The sequence below is a fragment of the Rhinatrema bivittatum genome, chromosome 11, assembly GCF_901001135.1.
Source record: "Rhinatrema bivittatum chromosome 11, aRhiBiv1.1, whole genome shotgun sequence".
In the NCBI taxonomy this organism is placed as follows: Eukaryota; Metazoa; Chordata; class Amphibia; order Gymnophiona; family Rhinatrematidae; genus Rhinatrema; species Rhinatrema bivittatum.
Window position 1 is genome coordinate 21,938,791 of NC_042625.1, and position 19,241 is coordinate 21,958,031.

The 19,241-nt window shown below is 43.2% G+C and overlaps 2 protein-coding genes across 5 annotated transcripts in view; one reads left to right on the forward strand and one right to left on the reverse strand.

The window, feature by feature from the left end:
• Positions 1-12,936, forward strand: part of MORN3 (MORN repeat containing 3) — a 31,758-nt gene extending 18,822 nt beyond the window's left edge. For all 3 annotated transcript variants that reach the window (XM_029619681.1, XM_029619680.1, XM_029619682.1), the window contains exons 5-6: positions 10,340-10,524; positions 11,394-12,936. In XM_029619681.1, the coding sequence (XP_029475541.1) occupies positions 10,340-10,524; positions 11,394-11,462 (254 nt within the window). In that variant the 3' untranslated portion in view covers positions 11,463-12,936. The remainder of the gene's footprint in view (positions 1-10,339; positions 10,525-11,393) is intronic.
• The window catches only part of ORAI1 (ORAI calcium release-activated calcium modulator 1), a 34,236-nt gene continuing 26,250 nt past the window's right edge, over positions 11,256-19,241 (reverse strand). For both annotated transcript variants that reach the window (XM_029619684.1, XM_029619683.1), the window contains exon 2: positions 11,256-15,721. In XM_029619684.1, the coding sequence (XP_029475544.1) occupies positions 15,158-15,715 (558 nt within the window). In that variant the 5' untranslated portion in view covers positions 15,716-15,721 and the 3' untranslated portion in view covers positions 11,256-15,157. The remainder of the gene's footprint in view (positions 15,722-19,241) is intronic.

Consider the following 19,241-nt stretch of genomic DNA (forward strand, 5'->3'; position numbering starts at 1 on the left):
CCACATCTCAATAAAGATATAGTTGCAGTGGAGAAGGTACAGGGAAGGGCAACCAAAATGATAAAGGGGATGGAACAGCTCCCCTATGTGGAAAGGCTGAAGAGGTTAGGGCTGTTCAGCTTAGTGGAGAGACGGCTGAGGGGGCATATGATAGAGGTCTTTAAAATCAGGAGAGGTCTTGAACGAGTAGATGTGAATTGGTTATGCACACTTTCGGATAATAGAAGGACTAGGGGGCATTCCATGCAGTTAGCAAGTAGCACATTTAAGACTAATCTGAGAAAATTCCTTTTTTACTCAACACACGATTAAGTTCTAGAATTTGTTACCAGAGGATGTGGTTAGTGCAGTTAGTGTAACTGAGTTTAAAAAAGGTTTGGATAAGTTCTTGGAGGAGAAGTCCATTAACTTCTATTAATCAAGTTGACTTAGGGAATGGCCTCTGCTATTACTGGTATCAGTAGCATGGGATCTGCTTAGTGTTTGGATAATTGCCAGGTTCTTATGGCCTGGATTGGCCACTGTTGGAAACAGGATGCTGGGCTTGATGGACCCTTGGTCTGATCCAGCATGGCAATTTCTTATTTTAATTAAGTAACCTCATAGATGAAAAAAGACCAACTGGTCTGCTCACAGTGCCCTGTTATTCCTGTGACAGGGACATATGCCAGCTGCAGACCATGGCCACTTGGAAGATATCTGGCTTTTTTCATCTTCCTCCAATTTACTACACACGTCTGAGTAGTTGAGCCTACAAGATTTTTTTTTTGTGGTTCACTTCCAGCTATCTTCCCTTCCAATGTCCCACAATAATCCAATCAATCACAGATACCAGCATATGACTGATTCCCAACCTTCTGGCCTCCTAGATCACCATGACCTTTCATCTGGCACTCTGCCCCATCAACCTGGACAGCAGGTGGAGTGTCTGTCCTTCCAAACAGACATGAGTGCCTGCATTTAGCAAATGTTGCTTACTTGTAACAGGTGTTCTCACAGGACAGCAGGATGTTAGTCCTCACATATAGGTGACATCATCAGGATGGAGCCCCATCACGGAAAACTTTTGTCAAAGTTTCCAGAACTGACTGGCCCCTTCTGGGCATGCCCAGCATGGCACAAATCCTGCAGCCCGCAGGGGTTCCCCTTCAGTCTTATTTGAAAGCTACAGGCAGTGCCGAAAAATAAAACAAAACGTTATGAACCCAACACCGCGGGCAGGTTTCGTGAGGACTAACATCCTGCTGTCCTGTGAGAACACCTGTTACAGGTAAGCAACATTTGCTTTCTCACAGGGCAAGCAGGATGGAAGTCCTCACATATGGGTGAGTACCGAGCTGAGGATGTCTGAACATACACCAAATGTACCCAACGGCGTGCAAAAGGCACAACAACTGGGGTGGAATTTGGTAGAGGGCATCCTGAAACCCCACCGGGCAGCCGGAATGGTGTTGGTACGTCACGTTGGAAATAGGTTACGCAGGACAGACTGGCTGAAGATGGAATCTTGGCTTCCGGCTTTGTACAAGCAATAGTGGGCTGTGAAAGTATGAAGAGAACTCCAGGTGGCAGCCCTGCAAATGTCAGGAAGCGGCACCGATTGTAGGTGTGCTACTGAAGTCACCATGGCCCTCACAGAGTGTGCTTTAACACGGTCTTGAAAAGAAATGCCTGCTTGCTGATAGCCAAAAGATATGCAGTACACCAACCAGGACGAGAGAGTCTGCTTACCCTCAGGTTGCCCTAATTTGTTTGGGTGGAAAGAGATGAATAACTGAGTGCTCTTCCTGTGGGTAACTGTACGGTCTAGATAAAAAGCTAGAGCCTGTTTACAGTCAAGGGTATGCAAAGCCTGTTCCCCTGGATTGGAATGGGGCCTGGGAAAGAAGGTAGGTAGTATGATGGATTGATTAATGTGAAACTAGGTAAAATTTAGGGTGAGTGCGGAGTACCGACTGGTCCTGCAGGAGTTTAGTGTAAGGCGGATAGGTAACTAGGGCCTGTAACTCACTAACCCTGCGAGCCGACGTGATAGCCAAAAGGAAAATCACTTTCCATGTGAGATATTTTAGGTCACAGGAGTGAAGAGGCTCGAATGTTGGTTTCATGAGCCGACCAAGAACCAGATTAAGGTCCCAAGAAGGGGCCGGAGGACGTAAAGGTGGCTTGATGTGGAGCAAGCCCTTTAGAAAGCGTGTTACAAGGGGTTGTACTGATATAGGGACATCCCCGATACCTTTATGGAAGGCGGCTACTGCACTGACATGCATTCTGATGGAAGATGTCCTAAGACCCAACTCTGACAGATGCCAGAGATAGTCCAAAAACTGTGGGAGTGGGCAGGAAAAGGGATCAAGGGACTGAGAAACGCACCATGATGTGAACCTTTTCCATTTATAGGAGTAAGATTTTTCTCGTGGAAGGCTTCCGTGAAGCACTCAAGACACGGGAAACTGGGTCTGAAAGGTTAAGTGGTTGAAGGATTAACCTTTCAACATCCATGCCATTAGGGCCAAGGCCTGAAGATTGGGATGGCGTAGGCTCCTGTTGCTTTGAGTGATCAGCAGCGGGTCCTTTCCCAAGGGACTGTGTCTGCAGATGGCCAGTGAGGTGCTATCAGGATCATGGTTCCCTTGTCCTTACATAACTTCACGAGAGTCTTCGAGAGAAGAGGAAGTGGAGAGAATGCATAAAGCAGACCGGTTGCCCATGAGAGGGAGAATGCATCTCTGGGCTGAGAGCCTTTGCTGCGAATGAGGGAGCAGTAATTGTCCACTTTGTGGTTCTGAGGGGGATGCAAAGAGGTCTGTCTGAGGATGACCCCATTGTCGGAAGATGGAGTTTGCTACCGAGGGGTTGAGAGACCACTCGTGTGGTTGAAAGACACGACTCAGCTTGTCTGCTAGAACATTGTCCACTCCCGGCCAGTAGGTGGCTTGGGGTACATCAAGAGGGAAAGAGCTTCCGCCCAAATCTTCACAGCTTCTGCCCATCAAGAGGGAGAGAGCTTCCGCCCAAATCTGCACAGCTTCCTGACACAGAAGGAAGGAGCCTGTGCCTCCCTGCTTGTCGATGTACCACATGGCCACCTGGTTGTCCGTCTGAATCAGGATGACTTGATTGGAAAGGCAATTCTGAAAAGCTCTGAGAGCATATCACATTGCTCAAAGCTCCAGGAAATTTACCTGGTGTTTGGCTTCCTCTGGAAACCAAGAGCCTTGCGTCTGCAGATCGTTCACATGGGCTCCCCACCAAAGGTTGGAAGCGTCGGTGGTGAGAATGACTTGAGTATTTGGCACTTGAAAGGGCAATCCCTGGAGGAGATTGTTCTGATTCTTCCACCAAGCGAGAGACAGACGGAGTGAGTCGGTGATGTGGACAATGGTCGACAGAGGCTGAACAGCTTGAATCCATTGTGACCTCAGAGTCCAATGCATGAGTCTCATGGCCAAGCGGGCCATTGGTGTGACATGGACTGAGGACGCTATGTGACTCAGGACAACGAGAAATTGGCGTGCAGTCGCAGTATTCTGAGACTAACTGGTGAGCGAGAGACACGAGAGTTAGCGCTCATTGTTGAGGTAGAAAAGCTTTTGCCTGCAAGGTGTCCAAGTCTGCCCCAATGAACGACAAGGTTTGAAATGGGACTAAATAGGATTTCCCGTAATTGACGAGAAATCCTAGTGAAATTAGAGTGTATAGAGTCAAATTGAGGTATGACCGAGCCGCTTGCTGGGTTGGAGCCCTGATTAACCAGTCGTCTAGATAGGGGTAGACGTGAACACCTCCTTGTCCGAGGAAAGCTGTGACAACTACGAGACATTTGGTAAAGACTCGTGGTGCAGATGCCAGGCCGAACGGAAGGACTCTGTATTGATAGTGCTTGGGGCCTACTAAAAACCTCAGGTATTTGCGATGAGTTGGAGTTATTGCAATGTGTGTGTATGCATCGTGGAGGGCCAGAGAGCAGAGCCAGGCTCCTCTTTGTAGAAGAGGTAGAAGCGATCCCAAAGGTAACCATCTTGAACTTTTCCCGCTGGAGGTACTTGCTCAGAGCACGTAGGTCCAGGATTGGACAAACACCCCCCCCCCCGATTGTTTGGGGGATCAGAAAGTACCAGGAATATAACCCTAGGCCTTACTGCGAGTACTGAACGGGTTCTATTGCTCTTGACTGAAGGAGGGAGACCTCTTGTTCCAGAAGAATGGAGTGGGCGGACGTTCTCCACATCTGCAGAGGTGGGGAGTCTGGTGGCAGGGCGAGAAAGTTCAGATGGTAACCCAGATGGTAACACTGTGGATCCATAAAGTCAAGAGGCCGTCAATGAAGAGTGGGTGGCTTGCCAGAATGATGGCTACTGCCTGGAGATAATACCCTTATTCAAGGTTACTGTGACTCCAACATCACTCTTAGCTTCAACAGCAAGAGGAAATGTGGAAAAAAGGACTTGCACTCACAAAGCGGGGAGTAGCTGGCTTGTTACGGCGGTTACTACCCCAAACCAAATAAGCCTGATACTTCACTTTCAATGCATATCCAGCATAGCTGTCTGCTTCAACGGCAGGGGAGAAGAAAAACAACCAATAAGGGCTGAATAACAGTCTGGGTAAAACAAATAAGCATGGGTGTAGCTTGCTTATTGCGGCGGTTACTACCCCTACTACCCCTAACTAATCAAGCTTGATATTTCACTTGGATGCAGCTCCATCACTGCTCTCTACATTAATGGTGGGGGTGGAAGGGAAATAGAACCAAAGAGCTAAGAGAAACAGATAAGTATGAGAGAAAAAAATGTGTGAAGCTTGCTGGGCAGACTGGATGGGCTGTTTGGTCTTCTTCTGCCGTCATTTCTATGTTTCTGAGCAGTGATTGCCAATACCCATTGGTCGATTGACTGCTACATGTTGAGAAAGTGGCACAATCGACCTCCCACTGGTATGTTTGGAAGAGGAATCTGGCTGCTGCTCTCCAAGCAGAAGTCAAAAACCTGAAGCAGGTCCTGGCTGGGGAGCTGCTTGTGGTTTCTGCTTTTGGACTTGGCGAGGTTGAGGCTTCTGATAAGGTCTCTTAGTATGGGACCTTGCTGGTGGTGGGTAGGCCTTCCTTGGACAGTAAGAAAGACTTCTTAGAGTCTTTCCTGAAGGGCTGTCTTGAGGAGAAGTCTGAAGGCATCGAAGAGAGCTGGTTAAGGGTCTCATGATGGTCTTATAATTCAGCCACCATTCGTTGGATCTGTTCACCAAACAGATTATCTCCCACACACGGCAGGTTGGACAACCGGTCTTGCACTTCTGGGCGAAGGTCAGACGATTTGAGCCAGGCCCACAGTCTTGCTGAATAGCAACTGCAGACACTCTGGTAGAGGTGTCTAATCTCATGTTTACTTGCCTCAAAGCCTTTAACAAGGGTTTGTAGCTGGTCTTAGAATTGTTCAGACAGGGACTCAGAGAAATCCTGTATCTGTTTAAAGATGACCCTATTATATTGGGTCATATAAAGCTGGTAGGCAGCAATTTGGGAGATGAGCATGGCTCCTTGAAGACTCGTCGACCAATGTTGTCTGCGAACTTTTGTTCCTTAGCAGGAGGGTGGATGAGTGAGATTTTGACCTTTTTGCCCTTTTTTGAGCCGACTCTACCACAACTGAGTGGTGGTTGAGCTGGGATTTTTGAAAACCTGGGGCTGACTGAACTAAGTAAGTAGTGTCAGCCTTCCTGATAACCGGAGCAATTGAGCCAGGATTTTCCCAGTTCTTTTTGAGAAGATCAAGAAGTACTTGATGAATGGGAACAGAGATGATTACCTTGGGGGCATTCAGAAATTGGAGTAACTCCATCGTTTGGTGCCTGTCATCCTGTTCCGTCTGAAGTTGAAAAGGAACCAACTCAGACATTTCCTTCACAAAATTTATGAACGAGAGGTCCTCTGGAGGAGAACGTTTTCTACTTTCAGTAGGAGAAGGTGAAGGTAAGTCATCGGTATCTGTTGAAGTATCATCACCCCAAGTGTCATAAGGATCAGCAGACTGTCCTGTAGGACGAGAAGGGGGTTGGATACCTAAAGGCCCCAGGCGAGGCTCCGAAAAAAAAAATCGAAGGAATCACCGGAGGCACCTATGATGGCATGGAAGGCATCGGTGCAGGCATCAAGGGCGCCGATGGACGAATTGGCATCAATGGCTGAGGTAAAACTCACGATGGAGGAATGTGGAATGGTGTTTCTCCTCCCGATGAAGCCATTCTCAGGGAGGGCATCAGAGCCATTGGAGACCCGGGATCCTTCGGTGGAAGGGAGGCCATCAGCGCCTCCATCCTGGATAGCAGCGGTGCCAGCGCTGCCGGAATTGGGTCTATGACAGGTTCCACAATCTGTGCCGGAGGAACTTGGAGACGTTGCATCGCCTTGTCGATGGCCTCCTGAACCAGCCGGTCCAGTTCTTCTCGGAGACCTGGAGCAAGCAGCCCTGGCTCCGGAACAGAAGAGGGAGGCAGAAGCATAGCCGGAGGGATCACCTTTACAGGCGGAATCGTGGCTCCCAAACCCCGATCGGGTGAGGGTGGCCTCTGACTGTCGCAGGAATGGTCTGTACCTTTCCTGGACAGGGCTTCTTAGACTGTGGCGAGGTCGATGACTTTGCTCCCTCGATGGTCCGAGTCTTGCGATGTCAATGACGATGTTTCTCTCTGCGATCCCGAGGGGGAGTAGCGGGTGTCGATGGCCGTGAAGATGTCGATGGTGGTCTGTCACCGGTCTGTGCTGGCGCGAAGTCGATGGTGCCGGTTCAGATGACGTCGATGCAATGGACGGAGTCAGGGTCTGAGCACGGAAGAGGAGTTCCATCTTCTCCAGTCTGGCTTTGCGACCTTTTGGTGTCATGAGGGCACATTTGGTGTAAGTCAGGACATCATGCTCACAGCCTAAACACATTACACAGACTCCATGGGGGTCTGTGATAGACATGGTGCAAGTACAGTCCGGGCACCGACGGAACCCCGACGCCATGGCCATTGAAAAAAATTGATCCGCAGTACAGTCGACGGCCAGTAGGCTGCAAGGGCCAAACTAGACTGTAATAGACGGAAAACGGATAAAAACTTACCGGAGTATCGCGGTCAAAGAAAGTTAGAGGAGGGACCCCTGTGGGGCAATTTAACTTTTAATAATTCTGTGAGGAAAATTCCTGTCAGGAATCTCTTCAGAGCTCCTAAACTGCGAGGCTACTGCTGCGTGGAAAAAAGAAGACTGAAGGGGGACCCCTGCTGGCTGCAGGGTTAGTGCCATGCTGGGCATGCCCAGTAGGGGCCAGTCAAAGTTCTGGAAACTTTGACAGAAGTTTTCCGTGATTGGGCTCCATCTTTATGATGTCACCCATATGTGAGGACTACCATCCTGCTTGTCCTGTGAGAACCACTTTTCTGTGTTTGCAGCCTGACAGCTGTTAATATTAGTTAGCATTTTTCTCTTTTCCATTTGCGACTAAGGATCCACACTCTCTTGAAATCTGTTACTATTTCAGCCTCCACCACCCGTTCCGGGCAGGCATTCCATTCATCCTTTACACGTAAACATATTTCTTGACTTTGAGCCCAAGGTTATCCCCATTGTAGGGCCTCGTATTGTACTCATTTTACAACTTCCTTTACGTTGAAAAAGGTTTTACTAATACCTTTTGGGTATCTGAATGTTTCTACCACCTCTCTCCTGTTTTGCCTAACCTCTATTTATAGTTTGATCTCTCTCTGGGGACTGCACGTCTAAGATGGTAGTTTTTAACAGTATCCACACCTCTCGTACAAAGCTTTGTAGCTGCACCTTTTTTTTTTTTCTATTTTCCTCATTTTATCAAAGATTCCTGTTTGAAAGTTTAGTGCTAGAGCTGTCCATTTACATATTGCCCACCTTCCAGTCATTAGTTCAAATTTGATAGAAATGATCACTATTGTCAAGTGGCCCCACCACCATTACCTCTCTCACCAAAACTTTGTGTTCCACTAAGACTTAGATCTAAAATAGCTCCCTCTCTTCATGGTTCCTGAACCAATGTTCCATAAAGCAGTCACTTATTCCATCCAGGAACTTAATCTCTCTAGCATGTCCTGATGTTACATTTACCCACATTCTACACACAATCTAGTAAAGCAAAACTTAGTTTGCTGATTATCCATATTTACATTTAGTAAAGTAAATCATTGAATACAGTATCTCAGGAAGCTGTACATAAAGCAATACAGGTAAATAGACAAGCAAATAAAGATAGGATATTAATCAAAAGGTAACAAAGAACACACAAAAAAAAAGAACTCCTCCCTATATGTACTCCTTTTACATAAGCCAGTGTTCATAGAAACCTGGAAGACAGGCCAGGGGCCTCTGAAAAAGAACTCTGCTCTGTTCCTTTTAGGTCATCTAACTAAAATAAGTGTTATGCCTTATATATATCCCTCTCCATTTCAATTTGAACTTTATCCAGGAAGGCGTTTCAGTACCAGCCTTTTAATCTCCTATTTGATAATGTTACAACATTTCGTGCCTTTTATCAGCTCATTGGTGGGGGTACTAGTCTTTAGCATTTGATCTTTCCACGTGTTAAGATACCAAATGTCTTAGTCCTTGATGGCCCCAGAGATTGCAGATGTTCCTTGGGGCCATCCCAGCTCTTTGTTGCCAGCATGTTTCAGGAATGAAGGGAACAAATGGTGATAGTGTCATGCCTTTTTGCAATCCTTGTACTTATTTATATGCAATATATTGATCCATACAACACTGAAGTCTGTTCTGATCCATAGCTCTCTTCATGGTACAAAGTCTTCCAGGGTTCTAGCTAAGCTGCCTAGAATTATCTTCTTACAATATCAGAGTAATTAATCTATTACTGTATTGCCAGATTAGTTAGCTTTCCTGATTTTTCTTAACATTTGTCAGTCTCATTTTGGCCAGGTGGATGATAGTATACTCCTATCACTATACTTTTATCCAACACATAGAATTTCTACCCATAAAGATTCTACTGTGCATTTAAGCTCTTGCATGATCTTTATGCTGTTGGATAAAGCTAGATTTGTAAACAATGGAGGTAGTGCATGCAAATTCCTCATCCATATTAATTAGGGATTTCTTGGAAACCAGACTGTTTGTGCCTCTTTGAGGACTGGAGTTAGCCAGCCCCTAAACTAAAGCATTTTCCCAATTATGTCTATTCAGGACCAGCATTAAAAATACTGAGGGACTTAGAGCAGAACCTAAGGAGTGTGCCCAGTCAAGGACCAGGCCTCCTCAAGCTCTGCCTCACTACTATCACCAAAGGGGCCCTTTATGGTGCTTGCCCCCTTCACACCCAGAACTATCCATATGGCAATTGGTGGGGGGGAAAGCTTAGTACATCTGGCCTTTAGTGTGGCATTGATGTCATTATCATAACATGACTGTCACTGATATCACCATCACCTCTATATTATATGCAAGTCTCTTTCTTAACTTAAAGCAAATCCTAACATTCACATGGGGAATGGTACAGTCCAGTGCACGCTGCTGGTTTTACGATTGAGTGTTCTATGCCAGCAGGGCATGTACTGTAATCCCTATTAGAATGCTAGAGATTTCTCCAGGAGCATAACAAAAGTGGCTCCTTGTAGTCAGGATGTGAGAAACAACCCAAGGCTCTGAAGGGATTTGGCTTGAGCCCCATAACCCTCACCATCTGCAACACTTGCCAGAATGACCAGGCCAGCCTTCTCCTTTATTGTGAAAGAATGCCATGTTTACATATTTTGTCTTGGTTAAATAACTTTCATATCCTCTCTGTAGAAGAGGATTTCTATGCCCTGGAAAAGTCTAAATCTATTATCAGATTTATCCTCCATGTAAATCCACAGTGGATCTTGTCCGGGTCTGTACACCACTACATATCTAGTAGCGCTTTAGCAGTGAGATAGTAATAGTAAACACATTGCCAAAAAGTTTGATGATCCTTAATTAACAGTTATAGCAGATGCTTTTATTTTTTTAGATATTGGCATTATCAAAATCATGGGGGAAATTGATCTGGTATTGTACAATCAAATACTTGGATGTACACTATCTTTGCACTGAAGATCATAATGGAAGTGGATACCTGAGGCTATGGGAGAGACAATGCTTTGTACAAGACCACAGGGAGTAGGAGTAGGATTAAGGTCTTCTGATTTAATTCACTGTCATACACTCCTATTAAAAAGCCACTTTATAAAAAAAAGAGATTTGCATTTCCCTCAGGAGCTGCTCTGTGATTCAGGTTATTTCTGTTCTCTGTGATAGGTAAAGCCATTATTTGCTTCAGTGCATTTTTCTGAACATTTATAGGTAGTGAAAATCGGTATGAAGGCTCTTGGAAAGGTGGCAAGAAACATGGACCAGGGAAGTTCTTCTACTTGGATAAAGGGCAGTTATTTGAAGGTGTGTGGGTTGAAGATATCCCTAAATTTGGAACCATGATTGATTTTGGTCGTGAAGAAGCACCTTCTCCTCCAATTTATCCTATTCCAGAGGTAAATCAGGTTTTGTGTCATTAAATGTGAAGTTTAATTCTCTAGCTGTTTATATATAAATAAAAAAATGGTAGACACTCAGGGCAAGCCTCTCCAATCCTTTTCAAGAGAAGTAGAGTGAACATATTGCAAGTAGCACTTAGAGTGGAAACATTTTTACTAGATATACATTTTCAAAGCAATCTAGTCACTTACTTGTAGACTTGGGTGGTTAGATCATCCCTTCTGAAAATGTACTGCTACTTGCAATTCTGGCTGTTGTGCAGCAATAATTGGCTTAAGTTTAGGCAGCTAAATTAGCAGCAATCTGGCCACCAGTTGCAGTTATGGCTTAAAAAAAAATGCTAACTGATATTTCAGCTCCGTGCCTTATTGAAAAGTGGCTCCTTAGCCTCTAGTTTTTATTCCACCAGTTGTGGAAGCTGTCAGTTACTTGAGAGCTTGTCCACTGTACTATATTTGATGATGCAGGACAGAAATTTACTCAAGTAGTAAAGAGGATGGTTTTTAAAGGATTCAATTACATTGCATCTTAAACTGCAGTTTAAGTACTTTGGTAGTGAATATTTAGATAGGTCTGTGGCATATTTCAAATTTAAACAGCTTCATACTGCTATTAGTAACCCTCTATTATAGGTGGACACATATCAAAACTATTGAAAGTCTAAGCTAGTGGAAATCCAACTTTTCTACACTCCTATAAGATAATGTAAACCACTGGAGAAAAATCAGATTGTTTTAAACATTTAATTTGGAACCAGGAAAAAATTACAAACAGTAAAATCAGAGCATTTCATGATCAAACATACCATCTTTTAAATCTCAATTATACAAGTATTAAATTATTATTATAATTTGTTTTTTTTTAGATTAAAGTGGAAGATCCTGCTGCAATTTTACAAGATGCCCAAGAAACCTTTTTGAAGGATCAGGAATGAATCAACGACTCGGCTGTTAAAAGTTGCGTAGAAAAATGAAACTATTAGCCCTTTTCACCAAATTATGGTAAATGTCAAACTGCACTATGGCTTTAGTGTCATGAAATTTGCTGTTCTGAAGGTGCAAAACAATTATGGTTTTTGTATCTAAGCAAAGCAAAAATTGCTTTGGAAAACAGGTGCATTTTCAAAATTTCTTGTAAGTTTAAAAAATTACATTTATGCTTTTAGTTCACAACTTCAGTCCTTGAAGGAATTTTTAATTTTAAAATATCTGGCAACATAGTTTAACATTATATTGATAGGTAGATTATGAATTTGTTTTATTCACTAGAGCCAATACGACGGTGCAATTCAAGCATTCACAGGAGAAGTACAGCACAGTGGGCAGGCACGCACACAAAGATGGGCAGCTTGGGTGGATCACAAGGTCCTTCTCCGCTCACATCTGCAGTGTTTATATTTGAAAAAATGATCAGACTCAGGGAAGTCTGCCAAAGCTGGGCAGTAATCACAAACATAGCAATAGCAATCACTCTGGAAACCTACTACCAGACCTGTCAGCCAATGCCCAACATGTTCATCAGTCCTGTTCTTGGTTTTAAGCTACCACTTCTGATCTTATAAATACTATAACCACTGAATCCCTAGTTGCACAGGAGAAAACCAGAGATCAACTAGGGCCAGTGGCAGATTAAATTACATATGCCAGACGAGGACCATGAGGCCTATATTATTTGCAGAAAGAACTGAAAAATATTTGACAGGATTTATCAAATCTTCCCTCCTGATCACTTATAGGGACTGTAGAATAGATGCCTGTCAAGGGACGGAAGGGCAGATTCTGAATCATGGCATGAGGATGAAAGGTGGACGGCTCAGCGTTTCCCAACCTTTAAACCCAAGGCATACCTCCATTAACAGAAATAGTGTAGCATACCAACCTCCATGGGCAGGCAACCATGGAAGCACTGAAAGTTCCACCTCTCTTCCAAATTTTAAAAGAAAAGGAATGGATACCCATGACCCTTTTATCTACATTAGAGTGGTGCAGACAGCTGGCTTGCTTAGTGACCTTTGCTGCCACATGTGGCTGCCGGAACTCTCTCACTGCTGCTGGTCCCCCCAACTCTCAGAATGAGTCACATACCCTGTCTCATTCACTCTGGAGATGAAAGGCTAGATGGACTTAAACAGGGGAAAGATGAGGCAGCGCTGTGGGCAATGTGCACACTGCACAAAGCAGGGCTTGGCTATCCATGCTGTGCAGGCTACCCATTACCAGCCACACTGCAGCTGGGAAGAGGCGGCATGAATGATTATACATGTTCTAGAAAGTTTAAGGGTCACCACTGGTGCATCCTGCTGAGAACAGTGACCAGGTGACACACCTGATCGGGTCTGAAGGCACACTGGTCAGGAAACCCTGACCTAAGAAAATTTTTCTTGAGTAACCCCCCCCCCCCAAAAAAAACAACAAAAAACCCCCAACAGGTATTGGTCACCTAGAACAGACTCCTTGTGGAAAACTCTAGAAAGCATGAGATAAGCACAAGGGATTTCTGAGGAAGGGACAGGTAATTCAGCAAACTAGATAAGTCATATGGTCTTTATCTGCCATCAGTTTCTAAGTAATATGACAGTAAAGAATAGACACCTTATGTAAAAACTATGTTACCAGATATAGGTTAGCAACGAACCAATCCATGTTTTTATATTAATCTTTTATGATCTTGAGATCTGTAATTCTGTCTAAGAAGAGAGTGCAAGACTAAATTTGATGGGATAAGTCTTAAATGCCAATATCAGTGCTCAATCTAAAATTATTTGGTGCCAGGTTGTAAGGTAATAAGATTCTTATCGTGCAATTTTTTGAATCATGCCAGAATAAAATCTTTCCTATGGTAAAGATTTTGGATGAAATCATGGCAAATTTGAATATTTCAGCAAAACAAGTCAGGCTTTCCTACGATAAGACTAAGGAGTACTCACTCCTGTGGCACTTGCATAGACCATTAAACAAACATGTCTTACTAGTTACAACTTAGGATTTATTTAAAAAATATATATAAAAAGTGGCACTTTGGTTTGGAAGAAGTGCAGTGGTTCTTGTGTTAGAAACCCCTGGTTAGAAATTGTAATGCTTTGGCAAAAACCAAGTCTTACAATACAAATTAGTGGCAATTCCCATGGATAGGAACCATAACTTTCAAGAAACACTTGAGATAATGCATTAAAGCAATTTTTATCATGAATACAAGTGCCAGTAAAATGCCACACACTATAAAAGGTGCTAAGACTTTTCTAACTTCTTACCAAAGAGTAGATTTATTTCCCCAATTAGGATCACATCAGAAAAGAATAGAGCACGATATAAATTGTGCAGTTCTTTTAAAAGAAAGCACCACTTGATGTAATTAAATTGAAATGCAAATTAAAAAGAAACAAAAGCACCACTTCCTATGCTCTAAGTAGTACTTTTCAATGTTTCTTAAAATTATCACTATCCACCCCTTACGATTTAAAAGCTTGTTTAAGCTGCATAGATATGTTTTATCTGCAAATATCAGATCTGCTTGACGGTGGTTTCAAACATCACATACACTACATGAATCAATCCGATGTAGGAACGTGATATTTGACACACCGGTGCCAAGATGGCTGCCTTTAGAAAAAGCAGATTGTAGGTGAACTGCTTAAAATAGTAGTGCTGGATGGATTCTTAAAATATTAATGTGCCTATTTCCTAACTTTTGTACCAGTTTGTCTTAAACAAAATAAGTTAGAATAATAAATCCTTCTCATTACATTTGTTTGTAAATTATTTTCCAATCTCTCCCTTCAAGCTAACATGTGCACTGTTCATGATATATTCATGTTTTCCAAACATCAGCATGGCATTGTGATAAACAGCACAGCATCACCTTCTATACTTAGATTCTTAAGTGTGAAAGTGGCCAAATTTCTGAAAACATATAAATGAAATAAAACTGAAAGGCGAATTAAAGAATATTGTTTCCTAACCAGAAACTGATCTTTTTCAGTTAAAGGTAAGACAGCATAATGTCCCTGTGCTTAATCTTGGAATTGGGAATACTATGTGGTTGGTGAACATTCTGGGGGCAGGGAAGCTTCAGTTTTTCTAGATATCAAATCTGACCATACAATTGAATTCCACTGGCAATCAAATCCAATGATATTTTCTTAAATAATTTGGATTCAGTCATGCAACATGTACTGAACTAGCAATATTTTATAGTCATTGACAAAGTAACTTTCCATCCAATGCAAAAAAACTTAGTTCATTCCATACTTGGTACATGTATATGTGCACAATATGAAATTATGTACACACATTGCCCTCTATTTTTACCTGGGTATGTCAATAGATACAGAAATGCATAATCAATGCTCAACATTAAAACATCTTAAAAGTTAACACAATCCAGTGGATACCGTACTAACAAAAGAAGCAACGACAGTGACATGCTTGGAATCATGCATCTGCCATCAGTTGTGCCTCTCCGGCTGTTAGTTGGTTAAATGTCTTATGGTGAGCACACCACTCTTTTGCAAATGTAAGGAATTATACAGTACTTCAAAATCGCTCTTTAAAACAAAGTCAGTAGTTCAGACCAGCTAGTATCATGCTTGGGTTATGCAACATAAAATAAAGGAATTAACACAAGAACCATTTATGCAAAATGGGAGCCTGGAGATTGCAAGGGTTCCCCCCTGTGATCAAGCTGATCCTGGAGGCGTGCAAATTCAGCAAGTTCATTCAGCTCTTGAAACTGTCTGTCTGTCTTGTGGCTAACAAGTGATCTGTAGAAATGAACTGCAAACACGATGAAAATCAAGCCAAAGGGAACCATAATAGAAGTCGATGCAATGGCTGCTGCTTGGCCTGGCGTTATAGTAGAATTATCGTATACTGCACTTTTAGGGCTTTTATTCAGCGGGAGAAACTTTACCCAGCACAGCAAGACCACCTCAGCGAGGAACAGCAATGTTCCAATAACAGTGGAAAAAGCCCAAGCAAGTTCGATGTGGCGGTGCATACGCTCATGGGGAGACTCCTTCACAGAATTGAGATTATGAACATTGCTAACGGCCTCTATGTTCGGAAGAATGCACGTGCTTATCATAAGAGCAAACAGGTGCACAGCCACCAGCACAGTGGTACAGGCACTGAAAGCTATCAAAAGGCCTGGAGGATACACGTGATCTGCATCTAGCTGAACCTCCACCATAGCCACCTGCAAAAGAAAAAAAAGTAACAAGTACATTAATGTGAAGTTCTCTGCATTTTGGAACATGTCCAAATAATCAGACATTGTAGTTTTGTAGTTCAGAACAAATATACTAATATGCATAGCAACTGATCAGTACAATGGATTTATTTCAAGGCTATCTACATAAGATCAGTTGTCAATTTACATAAACTAATGTAATGTGGCTGAAAGAAAAAAAAAAAAACCCCAAAACAAATAACCCTTACATTTCTTCCCAAACATTTTTTGCCCTAAGTAGTTCTGCAAGTTCAAATTCAGTCCTGTAGAATTTTCTAAAAAAGACATTTCAGCTTAGTGAATAAAACAGAGGATGAGTTTGTACTATTAACAAAAGGAACAGCATCCATCTTTTAGATCCTCATCTTAAGAGATTTCTGTATAAAACACATATTCCATTCTATTTGACACATCTTTCACAGCCAAGTATTATAACACTTGCACAAACATAGTTGAACATCCTTCTCATTATAACAGAGAAAAAGCAGAGTTTCTCTTGCCAAAACAGAAAAATTCATCTGCTCAAAAGAACAGCATGTACCTCCTTACTTCACCAGCTCATGCTAAGCTATGAAATAAAGGCAGCACAGTCACCAAGGAGCCTAAGATGACATAGGTGCAGGTGTAGTTGCCCAAAGCAGAGTGGCAGAAATTCCACTCCAGTTTAAAGTTCGTTTGACCACATCACATTTTATCCTGAACAAACAGGCCTGGTTGTCAGGATACTCACAATGAATATGCATGAGATATCTGCATACAATGATCACAGTACCTGTAAATCTATCATGCATGTTCCAAACAACCAGGCTTGTTTGTGGCTTTTGTGGACTGGAGTTAGCCAACTCTGGAATAAAGTGTCCAAAAGACTCATTATTGCTATGCAAATGTGCTTGTCAATTTAATATATTAATTACTGCTGCTGCTCAGCTTAATAGCATATGGATAGACAATTTGATTACTAACATTATGAAGCTGTTCTCTAAAAGGCCAATGACTGACTTTGCTACCCTTAACACCTCCCGTGTTAGCCACTTGAGGGTCCCAGTAAGCACGGCACAGGCCTCGCTCACACACCTCTCTCCTGTAACCTGTTGTAACTCCAGATGTGATGTCCTGGGATTGGCAGCAGGTTTCCCAGCACTGTGCTGTGAAAACACCACTTCATACAGGAGGCTAATGTTGCACTGGAATACCAGCCTGTTGCCAACCAAACATTTTGCATCACTACCTGAGTCTCCTGGTGCTTTAACTCTTCATTTCATCAACTGAAGCCAGGTGGACAGGGGCTTTCCAGGCTGGGAGCTGTCACAGAACATAGATTTTGATTTGATTTTCTAAGCTCAAGATGAACATTTCAGGTACTGTAGGCATTTCTCTGCCCAGAGGGCTTACAATCTAAGGGCCTCATTTACTAAACATTTTCCCCCATGCACACAGAAAGAGAAAAGCCTCAGTAAAATCAGGCCCTGAGTTAATACTTGTGGCAATGGCTGGTGAAGTAACCTGCTCAGACACAAGAAGCTTCAAGTGGGAGAAACAGGATTTGAACCCCAGTTTCTTTGGTTCTCAGCCACTCCTCCCCATGCTGATCTTGCACCTGAGAGGCTCGCTGTCATGTACTGCATTTAACAGGCAATTCAAGGCAGCAGAGCTAATTATACACCTCAATCCACTTATTTTTATATTCACGTTCTTCATGTCAATGGTTCTAATTCACTATGCAATCGCCCCCCCGGGGGCAGGCACAGAATGGGAGAAAAGTCTTAGTAAAATCAGGCCTAATCTCGTTCTATTTCCTTATTAGCAATATTTTGTTTTCAACCATCTCTATTTTCATTTTATTTTGTCCTCCAGCTTCCTCTGGGCTTCCAGCTTAAAATCAGAGTCAGCGTCAAACTGCAGGGAGTCATGTAGAAGATCCTTCTGGTATGTTTGCCCTTGCCTTTGGAACTCTTATGAGAGAGGTCCATTATTTAGTCAGATTATTTGCTTTTCAAGAAACTAGTAAAAGCTAGTCTGGTTTAGATGTGTTGCTGATGGAGTGCTTGTTTTTTTGGCTACCAATGCACTCTGCAAATCTGGGTTTTTTTTTCTTTTTTAAACTGTGTATTTTCGAGGTAGTCAAAGACAAGTAGTCCAACAGGGTACAGGCTAATAGTATAGAAACAAATCAGGCTGGTACAATAATCACACGTAACACAGAATGAAGCTGAATGTATAAAGAACAATTACACATTAGCAATGCTGTCTTGATAAGTATGATATACTTTCCACATGCGATATTTAAAATTGTTCATTCCTAAGTGTGTACAGCAAGTGTTTTGTGTTAGCTCCAATATTTTAAAGCAGGGAGTCTATTTCAAAAAGTGGCGATTGTAAAGCGAGCAGCCAGCAATAACGGACTAAACTTCTAAAAGGAACCAGAATACCTGAGCTAGTCCATTTTCCCCAGAGGCATAACATTCACTGGAAAATTAAGAATATCAGCCAACTTGAGTGACACCAGCCCAGAGTTTCTGAACTTCTGGGTATTGCCACCACATATGGAAGAAGGATCCAATACCTCCTCAGCCACACAAACACTCTGGGCTCAGATAAGTATAAATGGCTACAAAAAAGGCAGTGGTATGGTACGTCTTGTGCAATAGTTTGACCAACTCCAAATGTTTCTGGCAAATGGAACTATGATGTGCTGCCACCCAAATTCCCTTCCATGCATGAGCATCCAAAGAAACCAAGATCACCATTCTAAGCGTCCATTAACTGAGAGGACTTATCTGACCCTAGTTTACCCTGTAAAATCCCCCAATATATTAAATAAGTTCTTTTTGCTTGAGTGTTGGGATCACTCAGGTAAGTGAACAACCCATTCATTAGGCAAATCGGCACAGAAATCAAATCAAGGAGCCAATGCCTCACAAAGCTGTAAATAAACATGGTTTTCCATATCCAAATCAAATTCCTCACACAAAGAAGCAAACTTACCCTCCTCCCACAGTTGGGCAATATAGAATAGCCCATTAGTACGCCAACTCTTAAAGGCCAGTGAAAAAGTCAAGCCTGAAACCAGTGAATTACCATAAATAAGATACTAAAAGCACATTTGTACTTTCCAGATACAAAAATTGCAAAACCTGACCCCATACACTAAGGGGCGGATTTTAAAAGCCCTGCGCGTGTAAATCCTTCTGGATTTACACGCAGGGCCCTCGCGTGCCGGTGCGCCTATTTTGCATAGGCCGCCGGCGAGCGTAAAGCCCTAGGACGCACGTAAATCCCGGGGCTTTCGAAACGGGGCGGGAGGAGGCGTGGCGCTGGCCCGGGGGCATGGTCGAGGCCTCCGGACCAGCCCCGGGACCGGAGGACGGAGCGGGGCTGCCGGCCGACGCACGCAAAGTTATGCCTGCTTTCAGCAAAGGTAGGGGGCGGGTGGAGGGAAGAGGCAGCACGCACTGGGCTCGGCGTGCGCAGGTTGCACAAATGTGCA